At 40.7% G+C, this 27,648-nt stretch overlaps 2 protein-coding genes across 9 annotated transcripts in view; one reads left to right on the top strand and one right to left on the bottom strand.

The window, feature by feature from the left end:
* The first annotated feature begins 211 nt into the window (after window positions 1–211).
* On the top strand, window positions 212–11,840 carry LOC140332838 (protein Njmu-R1-like). The gene is made up of 6 exons (XM_072414048.1): window positions 212–1,266; window positions 1,348–1,467; window positions 1,650–1,714; window positions 2,117–2,253; window positions 8,859–8,962; window positions 10,518–11,840. The coding sequence occupies exons 3-6, from the start codon at window positions 1,674–1,676 to the stop codon at window positions 10,737–10,739; spliced, it is 504 nt and encodes a 167-aa protein (XP_072270149.1). The 5' UTR covers window positions 212–1,266; window positions 1,348–1,467; window positions 1,650–1,673; the 3' UTR covers window positions 10,740–11,840.
* A 2,340-nt stretch (window positions 11,841–14,180) lies between these two features.
* RHBDL3 (rhomboid like 3) overlaps window positions 14,181–27,648 on the bottom strand; it is a 16,825-nt gene continuing 3,357 nt past the window's right edge. For 2 of the 8 annotated variants that reach the window (XM_072414040.1, XM_072414041.1), the window contains 7 exons: window positions 19,900–20,058; window positions 18,619–18,843; window positions 18,388–18,536; window positions 17,659–17,771; window positions 17,314–17,414; window positions 17,103–17,163; window positions 14,181–15,633 (listed from right to left, as the gene is read on the bottom strand). In XM_072414040.1, the coding sequence (XP_072270141.1) occupies window positions 15,362–15,633; window positions 17,103–17,163; window positions 17,314–17,414; window positions 17,659–17,771; window positions 18,388–18,536; window positions 18,619–18,843; window positions 19,900–20,058 (1,080 nt within the window). In that variant the 3' untranslated portion in view covers window positions 14,181–15,361. Of the gene's footprint in view, window positions 15,634–17,102; window positions 17,164–17,313; window positions 17,415–17,658; window positions 17,772–18,387; window positions 18,537–18,618; window positions 18,844–19,899; window positions 21,789–22,925; window positions 27,598–27,648 lie in introns of those variants that run through there. The other 6 variants (XM_072414044.1, XM_072414043.1, XM_072414046.1 and 3 more) reach the window with 5 other exon arrangements.

The raw sequence follows: 27,648 nt of genomic DNA, 5'->3' as shown, positions 1-27,648 counted from the left end.
AGTGTTATACCCCCATTGTTTAATATTACCTTATGCAATATAGTGTTATACCACCATTGTGTATTGTTACATCTTATAAAAAGTGTTTTACCCCCCTTGTGTAATATTACCTCATATACTATAGTGTTATACCTCCATTGTGTAATATTACCTCATATAATATAGTGGTATACCCCCATTGTATATTACCCTATATAATATAGTGGTACAATGTTGATCTTTTAAAAACAAAGGGACAGTTGTTGTCCAGGATTTTTTTCCATTGTTGTATTGTGTGAAATGCAGCAACATATTACCTGTGTTTGTTTAATACGGTTCTATTCAGTGATTTCCTGTCATTGTGCATTGCTCTGTTCTGCCAGAAATGCCACAAATGCATCTTTTTTTTCCCGAATATTTTGGTGCCTTGGGCAGCCCAATAATTTAATAAGTAGGTCAGAAAACAATCCTGTGCTTCTGCTCATTCTAGGAACTTTATACCTTTTTAAGTAAAAGCACCATTCCTTATGGCAGAAGGTATCTGGCGAGTCTCCCCTCTTTATCTCCAGAGTCTGCTATAGTTTATGGGTATTTTCCTGTTGTTGATGCTTACTTGATGGCGGGGCAGCCTGGTTTCCATATACCATGCTCAGTGCCAGAACTCACATCTTGTTAATAAATACAAGTCATCAAGTCAAGATAAACCAGGGTGTGTAACTGATTTATTGGAGGACGGAGGATCCATTATTAATTAATAGAGATACCAAGTTTAGAATGTATGCAGCACAAAGGTCTCCTCCCATTCTACAGAGTCCAGATACTGTCCGTCCCCCCAGATACTGTGCCAGACCATTCCCCCAGAGAGCACTGTATACAGAGGTATGTGAGGAAAAGAGAGTAAGGAAAGCTTTTATGAGGGCTTTACAGTTGTAATTCTCCTTTACCTTTTCCGCAGCCTTCACAGGTTGGGCTGTCATTTTCACTGACAGCTGTTCCCCTTCACAGACTTTTACAGACTTCGAAAATCCGTTGAAAAAAATGCTGGAACTCTGTTCCAATGCTATCAATAAAATCAAAGGCCTGTCTATGCTAGTACAGGCTATTGGGCTTGTAGCAAAGGATGTGAAGAAGAGAAATTTGTCACCTCAGGCAGGAATGAACCTGGGTAATGGGTAATAGGAAACTGCTTTACAGAGGCAGAGGATTGTGGTCTCTTTGTTTCCTTAAGATGAAACCTTCAGACTTGAACTGGACAGATATATAGAAGAGCTGAAGACTAAGATACAGGTACAGTAAGGCAAATATTCATTTTGGTTTCTGCTGAACCTTTCCTAAGCCACATTGTCTCATTTTCTCCTCTTTGTCTAGACAGGTAACCTGGACTCTGACATCCGGCCTTACCTGAGCAGCTGGTTTGAGGACTCTATATTGCCGATACAACGGATAGTTACCCTTTTCCAGGAGAAGCTAGCCTACCTGTTACATGCGGTGAGCTGCCTTATTGTGAGAGAAGGGTATTGTGTTTGTGGGAAAAAGTCCCCTTGTGCTTCTGTCATTCTATTTTATTTTTGTTTTTGACATGTCATATCCCTGGGTGATTTATGTTTGTGTGTTACTGCCTGTGATCGTGTGTAAATATCTTCCTGTTGTATTTTTCTTCCCCTTTCCAGGCACTCAGCTACACTACTGTGGAGATGACAAACTCCGATGAAAGGACTAAAAATGATATTAGCAGGTACAGATGTGTGTCATGTGACAGCAGACCTGGTGTTTCCAAAGAGGGCACATTTGGTTATTTAGAACAATGTTCATTTTGTTCACACATATTGTTAATTTAGAAATTCACCCACCTAATATTTAAAACAATCTATTGAGCCTGAAAAGATTATTTCCTGAGGGAATTTATTTCACATTTACACAGACCTTACTGTGAAGAATTGTTTCTGTATACAGGGTTTAAACAATCAGTCCAGATATAAATAATGCCTCCTTGTCTTGTACAATAACCTTATATGTGAATACCATATATGTCTGCAATCTGTGTTGGGAAATAAACCAGTCACATAAAGGTGGCAGAAAAAGTTAGGTAAAAGTGATATATTCCTTTATGGAACTACCATTGAATTTTGTCTTGCAGTTTTCTCAGCTCAGCGAGTCTGCAGGGTCTGGTACAGGAAGGTACAATGACATCCCTATGCATCGCCATGACTGAGCGGCAGCATCATACGGTTACTGTGGACTTCAGAGAAGGTCAGCCAGAACTGCTGAATGCAGGTAAGACTTTCTTTGTGTCTTCCTATTACACTGGGGTATTATATGTATTCTGTGATGTATCTGTAAATAGATCCAGGCAGGTGAAATTTCTGTGTATTTTTCTGGAAGAGACTTTTATGTACAATATTTCACCTGCACGTAAAGTCTACAGGGTTTGGGATGAACATTTCTCTGAACACTCCTCATTCACCCGAAGACATAGTAGACAGTGAGGTAAGTTCCTGCCCAATAGGATGATGAATGACAAAGAAAAGCTTAGTACATGGTACAGAGCATATCCCTCTGTAGGGGAAGTCAGCACCAGTTTAACCTAGTGACCTTGGGAGGTTGCTGTTTCAAGATTTAATATGGATTTTCAATTTTACTATGCTGATGATACAAGTAGATACCAGACCCCCAAACTTGAAGACATACGGTTTCTTTTAGTCTGTCCTCACTGCCACACAAGTGTTCTTGTATGTCTTGGTGTCATATCAGAACCTCTAACCTAAAGACTTACTGCGCCTAACTGCCATGTTGGTGTCCCAGAATGCTCAGTGTCACATCCAATCCCCAGATTTTCTATAACTTTTTATCTGTCCTCTGTGCTATATAATTGTCATAGCAGACCCTCAAGACTTATATTTATTTCAGCTTTCCATTGTATAAAACTGTTGCACTAAAGGACAACTGCAGGTTTGTCTTATAATAAATTTTATCTAGGCATGGTGCAAGGACTTGTGAAGGAGAAGCCCCGGCTGTGCAACATTTTCTTCTGGTGTTAGCTGTGCTCTGGATCCTCTGACGATGGCTAGACCAGGTTCCCCCAGCCACAGCAGGGCCTCAGACTGTGCAGAGATAAATAAATCGAAAATAAAAAGTCCTATTTCCTGACTGCTTCCCTTCCAACATGGTACACACAGCTCACAATTCAAAGGTCGCAGATCACCCACAAAGACTGTCAGCCCTCAAATATTGAGCCAGCCAGCGCTTCCCTTTACCATTCCTCACTTAGAGAGTTCCAGAGGTCAGGGAGAGAGGGAGGACACCGGGGATACAGAAGATGACTGAGCATTTAAAATGCATATCCTTGGAGATGATTACGGAAAAAGACTCAGTGACATTCAGAACTGAATTTAAATTTACACAAAGACTAGAAATACTGCAGGAAGAAAACTCTGTTGAGCTTCAGGGTGGCAGACATGCAAATATTTCAGCAATGTAATTTCAGAAAGAATATTGATAATCTCATAGAACAACTTGATGACCAAGAAAAGCCCAGGAGCCGAAGATTCAACATAGGAATAAGGGGTCTTCTGGAAGTTACACCTGCTTCCGATCTGTTACCCATCTTTAAGAGTTTTTAGTCATACCTGACCCCAAACAGACAAACACACAAATCCTTAGGCCCCAAAAGCATGGATCCCAGCAGGTTGAGAAATGTGATTAGTAACTTATATAAATATTTTGTAAAAGAGGCCGGTCATACAGAAAATGAGGGATAGGTGCCAATTTGACTTTGATAATGTATTCCTAACCCTCCTAATTTTCCAACAAGCAGACTCACATCAATGGAGACTTCCTATTTCTTGTTTCAGCTTATTTCCATAGGGGAACTTCAAATACATGAAGCAATTTTGTCAATATCTATGCCCCGCAATAGGTTATGCCCTTTCCACACCTGTTTAGCTTTCCTGGCTCATTTTCTCAAGTTGGCCCCTTGACATTAGAAGGCACTAACATGTTTAATGCTTACTTGATACCACACTTTTAGCCCAGGCCCATGACCACCCGAACCAGTTTGGTTGTACTGTGAACCATTTTCAGTGGTCTCTCTAAACCCAACCCAAAATGGACGAATGTTTTCTGTACACTTTTACAATTTGTGCCCTTCCAAAAAGATGGGTTTATAGTTGTTCTGTTGCCCTGCTTTATTATTTACAAGTATTTAATTAGAACAGGTGGCATATGAGAAGCTGTGGAATCTTTGTGACTACCTTTTACCCCCCCGGTAGCTTTCCTCCAATGTAATGAGGAGGAAACCTTTTAAAGGTGGCACGTGATCTCCCTGACCTCGCCATCCATGCAACATTTACAAGCACTATCCCAGCTATTTCTTTTTCTGGTTTGATTTGTTCACATTTCATGTTTTACCAAATTTATATGGTTTGGTTATCACCAGTGACAATAACTAGTCTTCCTATCCTTGGGTTGCCTAATGCCTGTCCAATAATAATGGCTTCACCCTAAATTATACCATACAATGTGAAAGGCCTCCACTTCCTAAATTGGGGTAATGCCATTTGGCTAGAGATAAATCATTTGCAATGTTCTACCTCACGTTTATAGTTTCTGGATCCCAAAGCTTCTATCCTGTATTTTTTTACAACAGTAAGGAAAGTCTAAGAAAGTATGTGTTGCTATCCATAAGGACTGTTCCTGTATTGTGATAACTTATTTCAGTAAAGAGATATATATTTTTTGAAAGGTTCCATATAAGACCAAGCAGTAACTCAGTGACATTTATATCTTGTACATGTTGCCTTTAATGGTTTTATACTAGGAAAAATAAATGATTTTTGTAAGGACCTGCTCTGCTAGGAGGCATTTGTAATAAAGGTCTGGATTCTAAACTCATGAAAATCTGTTCTTCCGGCAGGTTACTTGTGTTATCTGAAGAAATTATTTCTAGTGAACACTAAACCTAAAGGTCAAAGAGTCTCGTTACTACTTCAAGGTTCAGCGGTCTTGCTTATATATATAATATATATATATATATATATATATATATAAGTATATACTTATATAATAATAATGGGGTAAACTCACCCAGAAAAAGGTTATCAGTGCAGCAATTCAATTATGTTTCATTAATTTGCTTCATTTTCCAGTTTTCTGTTTGATGTAATCACTTTTACCTGGCCCTAGAAATTGAAAATCTTTCAGACAATCTATTCATCTCTCCATAAAGTCTGCCAACTACCTGAAAATGAAAGTAAAACAAGAGATGTGTCCTCTGAAATACGCTGTATCCACAAAAATAAGACGGTGTCTTATATTATATTTTGCTCCAAAAAATGCAATAGGGCTAATTTTCAGGGGATGCGTTATTTTTTCATGAACAACAATCAACATTTATTCAAATACAGTCATGTCATCATTTTCTGAAACATCATCATAACTCTCCAAACCCCTGAATTCCATCTTGAATTTCTTGTGACTCCATTACCTTTATTTCGTGCAACCTCAAAAATACGGAAAAATCATGCTAGGGTTTATTTTCAGAGTAGGTCTTATTTTTGGGGAAACGGTATTTTGAGAAACTCACCCAAGATTTGATTTCACCTGGTTCAGAGGTCAAAAAAATAACTCCTTAGCCAACATGTATGCACTTGTAATCAGTCATACTCAAACTTGTCATTGAAGGATGTTGTCAAAGCCTGGAAGCTGATATAGCTGAAACTGAAATAACGGTGAAATGACTATTCACCAATTTCAACAAAATCAGGATGGGTGTCATCACACAAAAATGTATGCTTACTCACATAACTGTCCTTCCCAAGTAAGGCAAGGACTTATCTAGATGCCTTTATTCCATTAATGGAGATTGGAGATCAATATGGGAGCCATAGTAAAAGCTCCAAGAAATGCACAATGCACAATAGATTTGCCATGTTTTATCCAAAAGTTTCTTTGGGACAGTCATCTCTTTAAAGACAACGTTTAGATTCTAGATAACTTTTAAGATTTTAGGAGCTTCTGACTCAAGAGTCGGTCTTGTTGGAGAGGTACTCAGTTTATTCCTACTGAAACCAAAGAGTAGATGGGTCCACCTGTGCAGGGTGCTGCCAAATCCTTCTAAATGTGTGCCTGTTCAGGGAGCAAGATTGGCCTAATTTGTTTGTGTTTGGAGAGAAATTATGGAGATTCCTGGGTGTTTACAACCTTATCAGGAGGTTATCAAATAGTTTGCCTTCAGTCTATCAAAAATTGGCTATGTGCTATGTATGTATGTATGTATGTGTCTACAGTGCTGTCCTGAGACCGGCCCAAGCATGCAATGCTTTATCCTTAAGTTCCAGATTTATTGCAAGCATAGGCTGGCTGTTACCTCTGTAACACTGCCTTCCTCCTGCCCCCTTCAGCTGTCAGAGGAGAAAGCCGTGGAGATAAAATGCAAGAATGGTGGGGAGGAAAGCAGTCAGTCCTCTGTAAAGCTATGTACACACGTCCAATAGTTACCGCTTGATAATCCCCTTAGGGCCGATATCGGACGAGAATCTGGCGTGTGTACGGCGTACCATCGTCTGAACGACCGTCCTGGCGTATCCACGAACGATGGACTATCCTAATGCAGGGGAAGGGGGAGAGCGCGCAGCAGGGTGCCGGTCCGTCATTCCCCCCCTCCCCTCTCCATAGAGCAGAATGGTCCTATATGTACAGAACTCGTTCATGCATCTTGCAGTCCTTAGTAGTTGGAAAGGATTGTGAAAGATCCTTTCCAACGACAATATTTGCACGTGTGTATGCAGCTTAACACTGCCTTCCTCCCCGCCTTCCTTGCATTCTAAGTCCCTGTCTTTCCCCTCTGACAGCTGAAGGGAGTGAGGAGGAGGGCGGTGTTACAGAAGCCTCACTGCTTTCCTCCATGTCCCCTTCAGCTGTCAGAGGAGAAAGCCGTGGACTTCGAATGTGATCCTGTGCTCTGGATCATAACAGTTTTTATATGGGGACATTTAGGGATAAATAAACCACTATTGCACCACTAGATTCAAAACAATCAATTCTCTGCAACATATGGGATTCACAATCTAGTTTGGATGTCTCTCTAACTCTCAATCTTGGTTGAGCGATTCGTTACAACTTATTGGCCTGTCTATCTTGGTCAAACACTCATTCCATCACTCCATGTTAGAAGAATAACCTTATTAACAAGTTAACCGAAACGCAAAACTTGTTTGAGACAATTTGACTCTTTAAGTATAACACTATATTTAATTTATGTATGGTTTATTTTCTTTGCTTATGTAATCTATACGTGTGTAGAATATGCATTTCGTGATAATATGGTAATCGCATGTTTTCCTAAAAGAAACTTTTTCTGTCACTCATGTTTAATAAATGAATAAACACAAAAACTCATACAAAACCTCTTGCCATCACAAGCCTGTCTTTCTTCCTCTCCTTTCTCATACTTTATCATAAATAATCTCAGGCTTGGCATATATAACAATCATTAAATATCTGTTTAGTGAGCAAAACTCCTCTTCATTGATAAATGAAGTGACTTGACTTGGGACTCGACTTGGACTTGAAAGGTGACAACTTGGTCCAACCTCTGACGTATTGTTGTTTTTCAGATTTCTTAAGGAAATCTAAACTATGGTGCATTTTTCTGCCTCTTATATGGTTGATGTGGAGGTTGAAGTGGAGATGCTTTTTGGCCTATGATTCGGAGAGGTCAGAGGATTCATCATTAAAATAACAATGGGGTAACTGCTAGGTAATACTGAGGTGAAATGCCCTGGTGAATGTCATGGAATTGGTGTATTCCTCTGACCCCTTGGAAACTTTCACTTTTGGAACAAGTTTCTATCTCACACCTTGTTGCCAATACTGACTACTCATCAAAGTCCCTTTTTTATGAAGATATTTTATATATAACAATGGTTTTGTCTTTGTGCTCTATGTATAAAACAGGGAATCTGACATTCCCTCAAACATTCCCAAGTATAAATCTTCCAGGTCCATGTGTTTCAACAACAGTAAATTATTCACACCAAGGAATGTTTGAGGGAATGTCAGATTTCTTGTTTTAAAAATAGAGCTGTATCTTTATTGTCATAATTATTTTTTCTCTCTGAATTATTTGTATTTTGTGGAGGCAAAACATATATAAAAAAACAAATTTAGGATTTCACAAAAAAAAATATTGTCAGCCTAGCAGATAGTCGCCTATTTAATTGAAGTGCCCCCACTTCTGTGTCATTGCTCATGCAGTAACTAAATTAATTCATCCATACAAAACTAACCAGGGTGACGTCTGAATGTTAGCAATAAGTGTTTATATTGGTGATTTATTACAATTTGTAATAAATTAATACATGTAATAGTCTCTAACAATGGTACATTTGTCCTTTATGAAGAATACTGTGTCTCACATACATGGAGGTGACTAGCCCCATCTGTGTCTTCCATTGCCTTTTACTGGTTCCTGGCTATTCATGGCCTTTCTGGATGAGATTAGTGAGGAGACCAGGAAGTGTTTTTGTCCTTAAAAGAGGCAAAAACCAAAATCCAAAGTCCAAATGCCTTCTTTCCTGTTGAAACCACAAGTGGGACTAAGGTCTTCCTAGGTTTTCTTCCCACAAGACATCAGGCAAATCTCTTTCATACTCCACCTTTATGTAGAAGTGTGGGAGAGGATTTCTGATATTTGTTAAGAACTGATTTCATAACATGTCAGATGTCTGGGAGAGGTAACTAGTCTATAATTTACATGGCAGAGCCTATACCTCTATTGTAGAAGAGATATTATTGCAGCAAATTCCCCAGTTATCCCTGAGCACAATGTCACTGTGTTCTTCCAGGTCCCACAGTCTCATTCAAGTTTTTATTAATTTCAGTCAGCAATCGCTTCTGTGAGGACTGGATGCAGTTCTTCATAAACAGCTATGATGGCGGCAGCCCCTTCTTGTTTCGTCAGAAACTGGAGAATTTCAAGTTGAAGGTGGGTAAGAATTGTGTGAGAGCATTTTGTGTATCCACTACAGGACAGCCGAGAGGAATACATGTATGATTTTCACATCTTCAGACATATTTCTCCTGAACTAGGTGTTGACTTATAAATCCTATTACCCCGTATGCCAGTGCACTCCTTCTCTTCAGTCTGTCTGTGTAATTCTTCTCACCATGTGTCAGTGTGTTTATTCCCATCATGAACCCAGGTATTTCTTCCCTTCAAGGGTCACTGTAATCCCTCTTTTCACAAATCATTGTATTCCCTTCCTCCATAGGTTGATGTATTCCTTCCCTTCATGGTCAGTGTATTTCCTCTGTCCTTGGTTTGATGTATTTCTTCTGTCACTGTATTCTCTCCCTCCATAGGTCATTGTATTTCTTCACTCCATAGGTCTTCTAAATCTCACTTGGTTCCTTGCCTTCATTGATTGGCTGAATCATGAACTTTATGATTCATTGTATTTCTTCATTTCATATGGATGCATTCTTTCCTTCCTGTTTTTCTTTCTTGTATCTGTCAGTTCTTTTTCTAAATTGCCAAATGCTTTCCTTCCTTTTTCATCTGTATTTCTTTTCTCTGTGGGTCAGTGTATTCTCTCCCTCCATGGGTCAATTTGTCCCTTTCTTTACATGGCATAGTATGCTCCCCTGTAAGGGCCTGTGCATTCCCTCTCCTCTATGGCTTAGTGTATTCATTTCCTCCATTGGTCAGAGTATTCCTTTACTACATTCACCAGAGTATTCCTTCCCTCTGTGTGTCATTGTATTGCTACCATTCATGGGTCAGTGTAATATTTCTCTTCGTTCCTCAGTATATTCTTCCCTCTATGTATTGGCATATTTATTCTGTCCATGGATCTGGGTATTCCTTACCTCCATGGGTCATTGTATCTCTTCCCTTTCTAGGTCAGTGTATTCCTTTTTTGCATTGCTCTGTAATTTCCTTTTCTCTATTGATCAATCCATTGCTTCCCCCCATGGCTCTATTTATCTTTCTCCTCCATTGGTCAGTATATTGCATACTTCTTTTGGTCAGTGTGTTTTAATTTATTTCCATGGCTCAGTGTTCTTTCTAACAATTTATGTATTTTTTCATTCATTGGTCTGTGTTTTGCTTCTCTCCATAGTTCTGTGTATCAGGGTAAAATATCCATTCATGTTTTAGTATCTCTAATCTCTCCATGGGTCATTGTTATGTTTCCATAGTTCAATATATTCCTTCTTCAATGTAAATTTGCTGCCTGTTTTGTTTCCTTTTGCCATCAACTTTAGCTTTGCATTAAATTTTAGACATTAATATACCAACACGGTGCAGCCTAACCCTGCCACTACAATATACCGATATATCTGATTTTTCATCTCATATAGCAGCCTTTTTCTTCTATATTCTCATTATGCTGCAGGAGCCCTTATGGTGCAGAGGCATCACCTGTAAGGGTCTCTTCTGCCTGGTTTGATGTATCATGGATTGTATGTAATGATTCTAGTAGTTTGCTTTATACAAGCTTGAGCTGCATTCTTCCATTAATGTCTCCCTGCACCAGGCCATTCAGGACATGAACAATCTGAAGCGGTTGATCAGGCAGGCAGAGAGCAGCCATCACGCTCTGTTCCGCTGTTACAACTTTCTGAAGAATTGTGGCAATGGTGACATCTTGTTACAGATGGTGAAGGTGGAGCACTCGGAGATGCCGGAAGCCAGCAGTGTGGTAGCAGTTCTGGAGGAGTTTATTCAGGAGGAAGGTTTCTCTGTGCACAACTGCTAACCTGTGTGTGCTGTGACTGACGGTGAGCGAGTGTTCCAGGATGTGGAGGGTGCTTAGGAGTTGTGGCTGCCGTGTTAGGTTTGGCTGTTGGTGTCCCCACTCCACCTTTCTGGGGGTTTCATTTTTCCCTAAAGTGTTTTAATTGATGGTCCAATTACATTTTGAAATTGTGTTTAGATTGCAGTATAGCTCTCTATTCCACAGCATTATAGGAGAATAATATTCTTCAGTCATGACACTAATCAGAACTGATATACAAGTGAAATATACAAAAAATGACCACAGTATAAAGCACTGGAAGCCACCTTATAGCCCAGGGTCCGCTTTCCAAATGTCTGTATTCTATGTGCTGTGTTGATCACCAGCAATCAGACATACTTGGTGACTGTAGTAACCATGGGCAACAAATGTTTCTGCACTTTGATGTGTGGGGTCATGAGATTTGACTGGGGTGTTACCATTCATTATATATGACTTTCCCTGACCCGGTATTTTGTATTAGGAACTCCGGTTCAGCACTGTACACAAAGGCTGGTGAAAATGAAGGAATATTATATGCATTCCTTATGTCCCTTCTACAGACAGACTGACCCAAGGAGGGGATTTATTAATGCTGACCATTGTTCTTTTGTTTTTTTATATTGCTTGGAGTATTTATAGTAAATCCATCCTTTTTGCCCAGTTTTTCCTATTTATAAAATAAAAGTTCCTGGTCATGCAGGAACATGTAAGTTTATACAGTATGGCTGCTTAAGGATGCACATTCCCTGTTCATTTCAAGCATTTTTTCTCCCCATAGCTTTATATCATGGTTTCCGGATGTGATTTTATGTTGAACACACACAGCAGGTTGGTTGGTTGATTGGAGTGCGTCGGGGGTGTAGTCATTGTAAGAACCGAATAATGGTGCTGTGTATGGTGTGGTTGATTTCTGACAGGTAATTGGTCAGTAGATGTTGCTGGGTGTGTATTTTATCAATATTCTGTGATATAGTTATATACATAATATATATATATATATGCCGATCTTTATCATTTATTTGTTGTCATCTGAAAAACTCCATCTAGTGTCAGTTTACCAAATAAATGTTCTGCTCTGCAGATGTTCCTAAGCACTCATTACTGCTTTGTATAGAAGATAATATATGTAGAATATATGACCATGTTGTAGAATAGGGCTGTACAGATAATGCCATCTAGGACAATGGTTATAAACCTGCAAGGTGTTCTTACCTGTGGCCCCTTGTCTCTGTATGTAATGCTATAAAAGACTATTAAAGAGCCCCATGGTAAGCGCCACAGGGCCTATTCATGGACACAAGCTCTACCAGGAAGCTGGACAGTTCTACTTTCCTAGGCTGAATTCAGACCAGCAGCTGGTGTCTGCTCACCAATGAATAGCATATTATCTTTATTTGTATCTAGAATTACATCCATGAAAGAGATTGGAGGAGCTGCTGTTGTGTAAAATGTGCGGCAACATTCTATGAAGGACAGCTAAATCCGGAAACAACAATGCTAGCATGAATGTGGCCTTCAAGTAACTCTTTCCATAGAAGCTGGCCTTATTTTCAAAATGGTTTCTGCTTGCCTGGTATGCCAGTCTTTTGGCTTTAACCCCTCTGACTTGTATTAGATATTTGCTTGAAGAACTCTTCTTCTCTCATTGACAATGCTTTTTCCTGCTCTTCCACAGCAGCACAAATGCCCAGACTTGTAGTGCAGAGAAAGAGAGGGCATGTGTCTGACCAGGGCTTTTGTCATTACTAAGAGCACTAGGTATACCTCTGGTACCTATGGCCCTGCAACATGGACACCAAAAACAGCTGCTGTAACAAGAAGTGCAGGTAAGATTAGGAACATGGAGAATGTTAGAACAATGCTTGGACTTTCTGAGCTCCTGGCAAATATGCAGATCATTGAAGTGGAAATCTAGAGAAAAGTGTGAATACCAGATCTGTGTTAGTAACTCAGAAAGTAATGGTTACACATGCTGATTAGTGGCGCACGCTGGGGTATTGTTAGCCAGCGGCAACACAGCAATTTTGCTGTTGCAGGTTCAAATCTCGCCAGGTCTTGTTTTTTTTTATTTTATCACAACTCTCCACCCCTGAAATAGGGGAATGAACACAGTAATGATTGAGCGGAGGTGAATAGCTCAGTGGATAAGAGCAGTACCAAATGGCGCCATAAACTCGAGTTCGAATCCTGTAGTCCCCAGGACAAGTTGAGTGAATTGGGCGGATGAATATCACTCAATGATTGATGCGCAGTTGTGTTGAGTGATTTGGGCAGATATGAATCACTCATGATGGAAGCACTGTAGTCCCTCGGATCCTGCAGACCCCATGCTCGAATCGCTGAGTGAAAGCTTGGAGGCCATGGACAACCCACCAGTCCGCTCCAGTCCCAGGCCGCTGAGGTCTGTAACGCCTGTGGGCAGCACATTAGGTTGTGGACCCCCCGCCTCTTCCGGTCCATAGTCTGTGATATCATTGCAACAACTACAATAAATATGGGCTGTCTTACTGAGGCGGCCCATTCAAAAAGTGGGACTTAGGTTTTTATTGGCCTCACCCCATATATATATATATATATATATACACACACCACCCAGGTACTGTACAGTGACTGAACCCCTCATGATGGAAACATTTCCAACCACAAAGGGGTTCAGGCACAGCACCAGGGACATGTGGATGTGTCAGGGTTTGAACTCACATCTCCAGCAGACCAGCCTGCGTCCTTATCCTCTGAGCTACCACCCCAGCTCATACACTGATCTCTTCGTTCTCTTATTTCAGACATTAACATGCTGGAATTAAATAAAAATAACATCTGAAAAAATCTCTAAGTCCCAGCCTTTAAAATAGAAGTTTACTTGCACTGATGGGAATAACGTACCTCTGAAGTATGAATACAAGCAGCACGGTGTATGAGCTCTGTCTGGAAATAAAAGAAGAAATCAGACATGAGATCTAATTCCCTTCACCTTTCATAGCCCCGGATCAATGTTTGAACACTTGGTGGGTTGACAGGGCAAAGGGCCAAAAGCTTTTATGCTTATATTTTTTTTATATACACATCATTTAAATTAGATGAAAATACTCTAAAGAATTGTTCATTATGGTGAGATTGAAAATATTTTTCTCTATTTTTGTCAATATTTATGAAAAAAAAGAAAAGCAACATAAAACCTTTCCCGTCACCTGACCTGGTGCTCAGACATTAATCCCGGGCTTCTGGCTTCAATACCAATGTGATGTGAGTGCTTGTATATGAAATATCACATCCAAGATGGTGGTAAGGAGGTTCTGGTGTGATAAATGTAGCGTTCAGCTGCACTGACTGTCTATCTGCTATATATAAAAAATAAATGTATTGCTGGCTTGTATAGCCAAACAACTATCCACTGTATGTAAAACAAATATCCACACAGTATTTAGTAAAGTTCTATTGTGTTTTTTTTATTTACATATGGCACTCTGTAGAAAAATAAGAGTTAGTACATCTCCCCAGCCAGTGCTGGCAATACATTACTTCTTTACAATTCCAATAAGACATGAATGAGGTTCTCATCGTTTACTGCTGTGTTATCCTCCAAACAAGATTACAATCATTTCCACCTAAATATTCATTAAACCCCATTGTAAACATAATAAAATGGAACCACACATTCCGAAAATGAAAGTCAAGGAGAATATTATAAACACTTCTACTGATCCCCATTTTCCCTGCTAGATGACATTCTCTTCCCTCGGAGCTCTCTTAACTTAGAATTAATGATTCCTCCATTGTAACTTTCAGGCAGAGTATAAAGTGTAGATAAGATAAGGATCACCTGTAAACCAAAGTCTTTATCTATTGACCCTTCTGGGGCCTGTGTATTAAAAACCCACCTGGTCCCTGCATGTATTGCACATTTCTGGGTGTTGCACACACCCTGTTGTGGTTCCTGCATTGATGTGTGTACTGGTGGGAGAACATATTAGGAACAGAAGTATTTTTATTATCTGATAGACGTGGTGGCTTTTCAATACATAGGCCGCTGGAATAGTAGGTAAATTATATTATTAAACTCATCTTCTACAGGAGTGGTCAGGGCCACATTAGGATGTAATATTTGGGTTCTTGTGTAAGCAGATCATCACAGATACACAGAGAGCTGAATTATGGGTTCACTTGTTCCCTGGAGCTGCCATATGTAAATGTATAAAAACACAGACAGCAGATGACACAACCAGGCCACGTACCAGTGATAGCTCTTTCTGGCTCTATAAAGGTAGCAGAAAATAGATGTTGTAATCTTTTCTTTATATCAGACATATGACCAGACACCTACATTCCATACTTTGCTCCAGATGGAGCTTTTGCTGATTTACTTCACATATAAAAATAAGTTTCCACAGCTGATGCCAACACAGATATAAAAATAAGTCAGTGTGAACATGATGGCATAGCACCTTGTTATCAGTATCTCACAGAGGCCTTGGTAGGGTTAGATCCTCCGGAACTTCCAGTCTGTAAATATTGTAGAAGATGGCTTGTTGGTTGACCAGTTGGAGGCTGACTGTCATGGCTGGAGGGGGTAACTTGGTGAAAGTGTGGCTTGTCCTTTGCTGCTAAGGCAGTGGCGGTAATCTCAGCCCCGGCATGGAGAAGGCAAAGATATTCCATAGTATGGCAAATGTCACAAACAATACATAACTGCTAAGGAAGATCCACCAGAGCGATTGGTCCTGAAGTCTCTGCTCAAAGTTCCTGAGAATGACTACTCCCAATGTGATACCAACCAGCACCCCACCAAGGTGGGCCACAAAACTCGGATGAGGACATGGAGGATAAGCTGATGGGTAGAATCTCAGCCACACAGCTCTGCCAAACTCAAAACTCACTGCAAAGAGAAAGAAAAATTAGAACTTTGTAGTACAGACATACAAACGGTTTTATCTGCGCACACATTTGTATTTCTGTCCCCCCAGACCTTAGATTTATAAATTAGGCCAGGATGGTCACCCAAAGTGCTGATTACCAAGCCATTCACTGCACCAACGTCATCCCATGACTGACTATGCAATGAGCTGCAGCATAAAAATACTAAGGATCATCGTTCTCCTGACATTGCTCTCTTCTTGTCTGCACATTAGTATGAAGCACCCCAGAATGTGCTGCTCATCCCTCCCACTACATACATATTACAGGAAACATGCCATACTACATTTCAGTACGTACTTACACTGGCTTCTACTTGAAATGCATTTTTTTTTAGGTGTGTAAAAACACACCTGTACTTTTATCACTGGGGAGTTCAGCTGTAACCCTTATTACAAAGCAATGCTGTGAACCCACAACATCTCATTATTTACCAGCAGGGGGCAGTCTCCTAGTCCAAGCTACAGGGGATGATGTAATGGGGAGAATAAAGTCTGCAGAGGGAGAATGAATATAGAAGACAGAGGATAATGTCTGCAGAGGGGGAATGAATTTAGAAGACAGAGGACAATGTCTGCTGGGGGAGAATGAATATAGAACACAGAGCATAATGTCTGCAGAAGGAGAATGAATATAGAAGACAGAGGATAATGTCTGCAGAGAGGGAATGAATTTAGAAGACAGGACAATGTCTGCTGGGGAGAATGAATAAAGAAGACAGAGGATAATGGCTGCAGAGGGGGAATGAATATAGAACACAGAGTATAATGTCTGCTGGGAGACAATGAATATAGAAGACAGAGCATAATGTCTGCAGGGGGGAAATGAGATGCAGCACCTTCCTACGTAAAATCAAACCACTCACGGCCACTCACATCACGGCAGTCGAGAGACACAACCAAGACTTCACAATCATAAATTATTGCACCGGTGTAAACTGAAGTTACCCCATACCCAGCAAAATATCACCATAAAACCTAGGATAAGAATGCTGCTACATGCAGATGTCACAGATTGCATTGCAATATCATCAGTACATTTTCACCAAAATTGCAATACACAGTGAATCCGTATTCACTGCTTACTTTTGTACAGCAATACATGTATGCATAAATATATCAATACTTATCACGACATACTCCTACTCAGCGCCATGCAGTCTGAGAGGGTGACGCATGGGATGAGACACATGAAAGGTGTTTACCATGGGGCATATGCCAAGTGTGACTCACAGTAACTGCTAACCTGATTATGCGTCCCTAATAACATCAGAGGAGAATGAGACCAGTGCAAATCACAGCAAACCTTCCTATATAAAGATTCCAGGAGCTGCTGCCTGGGGGTTTGTGTAAAAATGGATTGCTAGCTTTTCAGGTCAGTGTCTATCGAGGGAGTGCTGGTGTCAGCAGTCATACAGGGGATTGCACTTACTGCATATTAAGGCAAAGGACATTCGAAGAAGCTTGAACTGACATTTCATCCCAGACCAGTTCTAGGAAGGGGAAAAAAAACAAATATATCAGCAAAGTCCCAATGACAATAGGGCCGTCACTTACGCCACATAGCGTACCCCAGCAGGAAAGATACAACTGTTTGCAGCTCACACAATCCTAACACAATATATGTAGAAGATTGAACTTACCATCACAATATTGGCCAGATGAGCAGATATGATGGCGTATACTCCACCTGAAGATCCAACTACTGGTGCTGTCATGTCAGCCATAGACACTGCAAGAGACCCTGGGACACAGAATAATGGGAATGAAATAGGACTTATCTGTCATATCACCTGTAATTTATACAACGGATATCAGAAGAGCTCCTGGAAAGCAATACAGACATTTTTTACATCATTTAGATAAATGAATATTCTGCTATACAGTGGTATGAATCAGCTGCTGAGACAAAATCAACACAAAAGCAAATCAGACGGCAGTTTAATGGAGTAAGCCCAACACTTTTATAAAAAGCTAAAAGAACCAACCTGCCAGGACGCCAGCAATGTACACAAATCCAATTCTCAGGGTGCCATGTACCATCTCCAGTGGGACCCCCACCAACAAATGCAAAGCCACATTCACTCCTAAATGTTCTATTCTGAGAAGGACAAAAGCAAGATTGAAGGTGACCTGTCAGTGCTTCTCTCTAATAAATACAACAAAGAAATGGATGGTGGGGTGATTGGACAGAATGGAGGAGTGGGAGAGTGAATAAGAAGCGGAGATGTGGGGTGGGGGGGCTCATAGATTCATGGACAAGGGGGAAATTTAGGGGGATCAAGTAAATACATAAAGGAGACAAAAGAGTGAACAAGTTCTTTCAGGATGACAAGATGATAAGTCCACTTATAAATACAATTATAAATTTCAGAGAGCTGGTCAGCGGGATGTGCACAGCAGCTAAAGCAGATACCATGAAAGTGCTACACCTACAGGCTCAGGAATGGAGTCACCTTTGTGCCGATCAATAATGGAAAATACTGATGTGTCTTCCTAATGAACAATAATAGCTTAACCGCAAGCCCTCTCTTCTGATATTCATACCGGGCAGAGCCAGAAGTCCACATTTACTTCATCTGCATTATATTAAAGACCCCCGTCATGGATTATTTGTAACAAGTTTTGTTGGGAGCTGTGTGGTGAATGGTAATGTGGACTTTATTCCCACAACAAATAGGTTCTATTACTGTTTTTTCAGACAGCATGGAACTCACCCTGCGTGCATGAACATGTAACTGAGGTACCGCCAGGCCTGGGAGCGGAGCTGGGGGTGGTAGATGAGGGGGTTCTTCAGGTACAGGGGATGGGTGACCTGCAACACAAATCTGTCCAGCACTAGCCCATAGTACACAAAGATGGCCACCTGGAAGAAGAACATAGGTAGTGATGAGCAAACCATCAATAGATACACCCATCCAGATTTCAGAGGTTTCCTCTGGACCAACCTCCACAATGGTGATAGTGATCATGAACCAGGGAGGTGGACAGCCAGTGTAGTTGTCATAGAACCATTTCCTGTCAATCTCGCGGGGTAACACTTCATAGGCCACATGACGGATTAGACGCTGTGTCAGACTAAGACCAGGTTCATCCAAAAGAGCCTTATTACACAAGCGTCGGTTTCCTTGCAGGATGGCACGCCTGAAACTGTTTGATCGTTTACTGCTCATCTGAGAAGAGAAAGCAAAAACACCTCAATGTAAATAATAGAGGACTCCATGGGCAGCCATCTTTAATCTGAACTAAGGTTCATTCAGAATTAGTCGTATACACCGATATCTCAGCCTGAAATCTCTTCCTTTACTTGTTCTGAGAATGTGAGAAACAGGAAATGATAAGGAAAACACAACATGGGGATGGGAATACGAGGATTGGTAGATAGTCAGTTGGACCCATTATCGCCAGTCACCAAACTGGTCCTTATATAAATTCAGCAATAAAATGCAACAACTGCATCAAACACACAAACAATGGCTGAAAGGGAAACCAAATATTCATTAATGACTGAGTACTAAAAACCTACTAAAGACAAATAGATCTCAGGTACCATAACCTGTCCTGCACTCTGTCCCCCCTCTCCCCCAACATCACCCTCTGTATCATCGTCTCTAACCTTTTACCCCCAGTAATTCACCACCCTTCACTTAACCCCCATCCATCCTCCCTCTCTACCCCCACTTCTTACTATTGCCCTACCTGTCCCCCCTCCCAAATTCCCCACTGCTCCCTCCACCACTCTCCCTTCCATCTTTTCTCTCATTTTCTTTCCTCTTTCAACCTCCAGACACTACACCAATTTTCACTTCATCGCCTCATCTTCTTCGCCCACTCACTTCATTCTTTTTCCCCACACCGTCCATTACTTTCTCCTCCATCCTGTTTTTCCCTACGTCTTCTACCTTTCTCCTGTCTCTTGGCTGATAAGTGTGAGCCATAGCATGCAGATGTGACAGATATTTTATATCCACACATACACATTAATATAAACCAAATTATCAGACCTAGGATTTCATGTTAAGAGGAAAACCAATCCCAGCTTGTGTCTTGATATGATCTGTGTATTGATGTCCTAAAACCTGCCACTTACTAGGTGTGTATAGAGGGACATTCTTTAGTTAACACAGACTTCTGTACTAGACTAGAAAAAAATCTTATTGAACAGAAAGAGTAGTCTATGCACATATTTAATTCCCAGCAGAGGTGGCAGCACAGCTCCAGCTACTCACCAGGTTCATCACATCCTGGTAGCAGATTCTGCCATCAGCGTTGCTGTTTGCGAGGGCCAGGAGGACATCCAGCTTGTGAGGGTCCAACTCTGCACCATGCTTCCGCAGTAAAGTCCAGAACTGCTGTGTACTGATATAACCGCTGCTACCTGCATCCAGCTGAGGGCACAGGACAGGGTTAGTGAGCCAAAGGCAAGTACAGATAGATTGCATTGACAAACTCATTGACTGTGATGAAAAATATGACTCTGCTGGATATTAGGAATTTAGATTTTTGGATAAACACAGAGTTGGGCTGGGGCATGTTCAGGCCAGAAACCCCAGCAGGTGGCCATATTTCTAGCACACCCTGCTGTTGTCCTACACAACCAACACAATCTACCCCTTTTTTACACTGGAGGTAGGACCTTTAAAGCCAGCAGGAAAGTTCATCCATTTACCAGAGACTGGGAGGTTTATTTACCCTCCCGGTTCATGTAGCCAAACGGGGAGTAATATCTGACTATTTGTTGCAGTTCTGTGCACCTTGTGTCCCTGCATTCCTGAATAAGCCTAAAGGAGTGTCGTAAAAGTACCCCAACTCAATACGTTTTAGTGACAAAGAGATCATTGTCTGCCTCCGGACTCCAGCTGGGCTAGCCTGGTAAAGAGCCCAGACAAGGGGATCCCAGATGGCGGTGGGCACACAGCGGCCGCAGTATGACCTATAATCCTCTTATGGGAAAGAGAGAGGAGAAATTGCTTTAATCTGGCTACAATAGGCCTTTGTGGGGTGACAAAAGCTGGTCACAGTCACTCTGTATGGAGGGAAGGTCGGCAGCTGCAGCACAGTACACACTAAATCTCTGTTTACAATCACTTCTCATCTTGTGTCATTAATCTGGAGCATTACTATAGCAGGAAGGCTGTGCCCCATTCAGCTACTCCTCCACTCAATATTAGGGCCCTGTGATTGTACAACCAGCATGATCACCACTGTTCACCCTAAACTGGAATACCAGTGAAAGTGGGAAAAGCATTCTTGTCCCATATAACTAACATTGCCGGCTGTATAATCCTGTCCCCAATATGTATAATTCTCCAGAGCGCTGGTAACAACCTCCAACCATCCAAAACCCCAAAAGATTTTATAGTTTAACCTTTGGTGTTACAATAGCCATTGGTCATGTGAAAAGCACCAAAGAGAACCCAGAGCTGCGTTTTCTTCAAGCAATGCAATTATTTCATTGTTCAGATATACAGTTCTAGTTTTTATCAGGCAAAGGCAAAACTAGTAGGTCAGCCCCCAGTCCCCATACTACTAGTACTGATCCTAATATGTCTAAAGTATGTCCAAATCCAGGACTGGTAGGTGGAGAGCTGAAGCTCCATGAGTATAGTTACTACGTTATTACAGAACAGATGTTTTTAGAGGAAAGTACAGGGACTTTACTTTTAAATACATTCCCCATCTCATTTCCCAGTCATTTCCAGCAAATCCCAGGACCTCAATATAAACCCTAAGCCTTTCTACCACCACAGCCACCAGCAAGTGCTACAAGAGGTGGGGTAGTAGTCTGACAAGAACACAGACGGAGTAATATTTGCACTATTTGGCTATCACATTACAGACACACAATGGTGGCTGGCATAACAATAAACTCTGAGGACTATAAATCTACATGACTAAGACAGCTACACAAATTCTTCTTACTCCACGGCTTACAGAGGGGGACCTGTAACTAGGGACAAGCATGCCGAAACTGAGCACCTAAATCAACTCATCTTGAGTGGAAAAGTCACAGGGTCAGTGTGTACAGCAACCTCTGCCATCATTATGGATGGATGGGTAAGATCTTCTATCACCGGGCTCCATATCAGACACATGGCCAACATGTCAGCAGTATAACCTTTAAAAAAGAGCAGGGAAGGGTTAGAGCTTCTGTTTTTATGGCCATCTGTGCTCTTTTATAATGAACTGAGACACAGATCAAAACAAAAAAACATTTGTGGGAGGTGGAAAGGACCTCCCTGAGGTGAAAAATGCTCCCTCTGTTTTGTGTCACAGTGACTGAATGTAAAAAAAATATTAGAGACACAAATAAAACAGAAATGTTAACTTTTATGTTAACAAAAACTACAAATGTAGTCTGGTTTTACTGAAAATTTAGCTACTTACAAACGTTCCAACTTAACAAACTCCACAAACACAACAAAGTTCCAGTGAGTTGCGCAGTGCTGTAGTGTTATGCATTTATTGTAGGAAAGCCATACAAATGGAAGCATGCAGAGGGGGAAACACTGTGCAGTCAGTAGACATTAAGGAACGTATTACACGTACGTATTATAAGTCATCCTAGATTACAATCTTCTGTGCTGTCTGCTATACAGTGAGTGGAGGGATCACAGATGTAGAAAGGATAATTGAGCAGGATAATGTGTATTTACAGCCTCAGGGTGAGGGGGATTGAGGGTCCAGGTTTTAGTATATGACAGATGTACTGGGGTCAGATAGTGGATATGATAATCCTATCTATATTCGCCTACATTTATTTCTACAACCCTCTATATTGTACAAATGTCTATACATTACAAATAACTACAATAAAATATTCCAGAATTATTGTTTAGGTAATATAACTCTACATCTTAAGGGATGTAAGTAATTTGTCCCGTCTTGTAATTTGTCCCGTAACATGTTGAATGTCACAGTGTTACTTTGGTAGGGGAGAACATTTAATTTATGTTTATACACAGAATTGGACGATTCCTAGGTAGATATGTGGCTTGTGTTCTCGGGAATGGGCACAACGTCTCTGCTTTGAACTTGGTTCCCAGGACAAGCACAGCATCACTGGCCTCCATGAGGACAGACACAGCATCGTTATCTTTAATTCCTCTAGGAAGGAAACAACGCCACTATTCCTAACTCTAAATCTCAGAAACAACAAAGTACTATTCTTAACATCATACAATTAGGACAATAACAATGTCACTATTTCTGACCCCTCATTCCCAGGAAAACAATATTATTCCCAAATTCTTACTCTCAGAACGGGAATATCGCAAGTATTTCCAGCTCCCACATTGGTCATCTCTTCAGCAAGACGAATTACTGTTCTCAACTTGTCACATTCAGGACATGGATAGCTTCATTATTCTGACTCTTCTTTTCAACACCCCTGTCTCGCGTCATTGCAATTCTTGCCACACAGGAGAGACACGGCTTTACTTTCCTTGACTCCTCACCCAGTAGGATCACATCTAAATTCCCAACTCTGCACTCTCAGGAAGGACACAGCATTCTTATTCCTGAATAAGGAAGGAGTATTATTCCCATCTGCTTGGTCTCAGGACAGACAAAACATTATTATTTCCAAATCCCCATGATCACAAAGGACAAAGTGTCACTATTCCCAACTCTCTGGACAGACATGGTGCCATTATTCTTGAATCCATATTATCAGGAAGGACAGAGCAACAATCCTCTAATCTTCTCACTGTCAGGACGGACACAGCATCATATTCCTGATTTATTTCACTCAGGATGACCACAGCATTGGTCACATTTCTCATGATTTCTCACTCTTAACGTAAAGAAAACATTACTTTTTTTTAATTCAGGAAGGACACAGCAGTATTATTCTAAACACCATACTCTTTGGATAGACACAGCTTCTCTACTCTCTGGAAGGACACAAGGTCGCCATTTCAACATCCTGCTCTGAGGACAGCATAATTATTCCCTACTTCTCTTAGAAAGGACATAACATCACTTTCCCTGATAACAGATTACATTTTTATTCTCAAAGCTATACTCTTGGGATGAGCATAGCATTATTTCAGAATCCCTGTGATCAGAAAGGACACAATAATACTCCTTGGACAGACACAGCATCAGTATTTATGGCTCCCTGCTTTCAGGAAGTAGACACCATCGCTATTTTTGTCTGGTCAGGATAAGCATTGCATCACTATAACCAACTCCTTACTTGCCGGATGGGCAGTTTTATTATTCCAGACTCCTTTCTCTTTGGCCTAACAATTTTGGACTCCTTGTTACCATGCAGTACACATCATCATTATTTTTCCTTATTGCGTGAACAGGAACAGCATCATTATTCCTGACCTCCAATTATCAGGGAGAATACAGAATCATTATTCTCCACTCCTAACATTTAGGAAAGTTTTCTTGACATCTCAGAGCAAAGAAAACATCATTACCAACTCCTCACTCCCAAGAGGAACACAGCATTCAGATTTCCAACTCCTGAATCTCAGGAAGGTCAAAGTATACCTATTCTCAACTCCATACTGTTTGGATAGACACATCGCTTTTTAGGATTTCCTATTCTCTACATAAGAAAGGGCAGAGTAACTTGTCCCAGTTACTTTCAAGAAGGCCAAAGCAATATTATTCTGAACTTTCTGCCTTCAGGAAGGACACACAATCACTATTCCTGCCTTTACACTATCAGGAAGCGCATCACAACGCCGGCTGATCACTCTCAGAAGGATACAGTATTCACTACTTCGAAGGTCTCACTTTCAGGATAGTCACATCATCATTACTCTGCTCTCAGGAAGGCTTCAGTATTACTCACTATATGGGCCCAGTACCAGAACTCCTGGCTTCTTATTATCAGGAAGATATGACAATACTTATCTTCACACTGAGGAAGGACACAGCATCATTGTTGTTGACTGTTCACTCCTGGGAAGGACATGGCATCATTGCTTCTAATGACCAAATCCCTCATGGATGAGCACAAAATCATTATTACAGAGCCCTCACCCTGCACATAGGCACAATATCATCATTCCTGGCTCTGTGTTATCTGGAGGGGTACAGCACCCCTATATTTAATGGCATCGCTCATCTCACTTATTTTGACTTATTGTTCTCAGGATGGGACAAGTATAAATTGTGGACAAATTCTTTTCTCTGTCAAAATATTGTCATATCCCACATCCCCATTTTGAACATGTCAAACAGATACAGGTAAGTTATTGTTGGGACTTTTAGGGCATTTTTAATAAACTTTGATATATTTACTTCATAGTCAAAATATAAAACATTAATTTATTCAAAATGTCATAAAACCTTCAAATTGATCTTTACATTCCCATAATTGGTCTAGTATATGTTAATAGGCATTAAGCGTTCAACACGTTTCACGGAGCCAAGTCCTCTTCCTCAGGAACATAACAGTATATATTTTTGATTAATGGCTCCCCGGTTTGGATACCTAGACCAGTGTTTCCCAACCTTTCTTAGTCGCGGCACATATTTTACAATTAGAAAAATCCCACGGAACACCACCAAAAAGTCAGACACGTAAATTAGCTACCTGCTGCCATCTAGTGGAAGAGTTTTTTTTGGTTCTGCCTATCACTATACATCGCTGGTATAGACAAATGAAGACAAATTTTTTGCAGTAAATAAATCATTTTGGGACCAATTAACTGAAATTGGATAATTTCCCATGGTACACCCGAAGATCTCTCAAGGCACACTAGTGTGCCGCGGAACAGCGGTTGAAAAACACTGACCTAGACCAACAGGGCAATCTTATATTGTTACAACATGCAGACCAAGACCACAGTGCAAATGGGGGGGAGGGGTTGTGTCGACCAAACAGTGGCCTTACTTGTTTTAAAAGGATTGAATCCTGTGTCTCCAGCGTCCCCGTTTTTTTCACCTTTATCATGCGCAGCACATTAGTCTGAGCCTAGGTACGGTTAATGTGCTTCGTGAAACACGTTGAATTCTTAATACCTAATAACATATACTAGACTAAACATGGAAATGTAAAGATCAATTTGATCTTTATTATTGTATTATGTTTTTTTTTATCAAGTTTTAATGAAGTTTTGAATAAATTATTGATTTATATTATGTCTATGAAGTATGTATGTCAAAGTTGATTGAAATGCATTAAAAGTCCCAAAATTACTTACCTGTATCTGTTTGACTTGCACAATTACTATTACCATCTCCTAAATCTCCGAAAGATCCCTTTTATCAGAAAGAATACAACATAACTGTTTTCATTTTCAGAAAGGATATAACATAGCTGTTTTTACAGGGCAGCCACAGACTATTTCTCATGACTCCTTACTCGGGTACGACATAGTATTTTAGACACAACATTACTTATCTTACTCCCAGCAAAAACACAGGATCAAGTATTACAACTCTTCACTCAGGAAGAATTCAGCATAATAATTCTTGACTTGTCACTATAAGGACAGGCATATTATGCTTATGTCTAACTACAGACTCCCAGAACAGGAAAAACATCACTATTTCTGGATCTTCTCTGGACAGACACGGAATCTCTTTTCTTGATTTCAATCTCGTGAAAGACACCACATCATATTAGTTGACTGTCAGAAAGGACATAGCATCATTCTAACTCCTCACCCTCAGAACAAACACAGCATTCCTATGCCAAACTATGACTCTGCACCCATCAATGGTTATGGTACAAATCCTGCAGCCAGAACTTCTACCTAAAACTATACAAAACTGCTGCATGTGGACCCAAAAACCCTGATCAGAACCAACACATTATTCAGGTTTTGGTTGATGCCTTTAACAAGTCTATGAATGACTGCAGGAAGAATATTAGATTGTCAGTGGTTTTCATAAAAGCTGAGATTTAACACTTCATCCAGTGGTATGTGATCCAGGCCAGAAACATTGGCAAAGAATATGGCATAAAATGTTTGTCACTTTACTGTTAACAATCCCGCATGAAACCCTGCATGTCCAATATGTCCAATAGGACCAGTGCATAAGTAAACAAACAGCAAAGGAGGAGAGAATAGGTATCCATCTACATATATCTGTATGAGATATCCTACCCTAAACTCACTGAATAACCCCACACAGGTTGGGGACACTTTCATTCTGATCACCTTGCAGCTGCTGCATTGACCTTCATTCTTCATTCCATGTTCTTTCCATGCCATTGTCCTTTATTGTCATCAAACAGTAGCTAAGACTCTGAACCTCTGCTCTTCGATTTTTTGATAATAATAGAACAAGAAGAACTGAGAACTGAGTCTGGTAGCTTACGGTAGCCAATGGCTCTAATTTGCAGAACTCAATGACCAGAACATTTTCACAAGGATGAGCCAGGAAGAGAAGTGACATTAAGTAAATGAGAATGGAGTCCAGGCTAAAAGAAGGTTAGTGGGATCTGTCATGACCTATGGAAGGTGCTCTGCTGGAGAGAAGCTCCTACATTACTCGCTCATGGAAACAACTCCAAACCTTTCCTTACAGAAGAGGCCCTTTATCAGCACCAATCCGAACTCCTTCCTCTCATGAGGAAAAATGTCTGTAAAATACAATTTCATCTACAAGCAGACACTTCCAAAAATCAGCACCATACTTCTGGAGACAGAAAAGTATCTAAGATTCACCATGGGCAACAACACTTCCAAGTCCAACAAAATGCGAGATTATGGATAAGCATATGAGAGGAAAAAAAGAACCAAGAGTAGAAGTGAGAGGGGGCCGACGTACAATACAATGACTGAGGGGAGATTAAAGGACAATAATATAACTTACGGGGGTTTGGAGTACAATAATACCACTGAGAGGGGATTGGGGTAAGGACATATACTGAGAACTGCAGTAACCCCACCTAACTTGTACAGCGACACCCACACCATGTGCCCACCACACATTGACGTACCTATACCCCCTCCATGTATACACCACACATTGCCGTACCTATACCCCCTCCATGTATACAC

Source organism: Pyxicephalus adspersus, chromosome 6, assembly GCF_032062135.1.
Source record: "Pyxicephalus adspersus chromosome 6, UCB_Pads_2.0, whole genome shotgun sequence".
Lineage (NCBI taxonomy): Eukaryota > Metazoa > Chordata > Amphibia > Anura > Pyxicephalidae > Pyxicephalus > Pyxicephalus adspersus.
This window is presented reverse-complemented; position numbering and strand designations above follow the sequence as displayed.

Coding starts and splice junctions, on each gene's coding strand:
- LOC140332838 (XM_072414048.1), top strand. CDS start 1,674: ATGACAAACTCCGATGAAAGGACTAAAAATGATATTAGCAG. Junction 1,715..2,116: donor ACTAAAAATGATATTAGCAG/GTACAGATGTGT, acceptor TTTGTCTTGCAG/TTTTCTCAGCTCAGCGAGTC. Junction 8,963..10,517: donor TGGAGAATTTCAAGTTGAAG/GTGGGTAAGAAT, acceptor TCCCTGCACCAG/GCCATTCAGGACATGAACAA.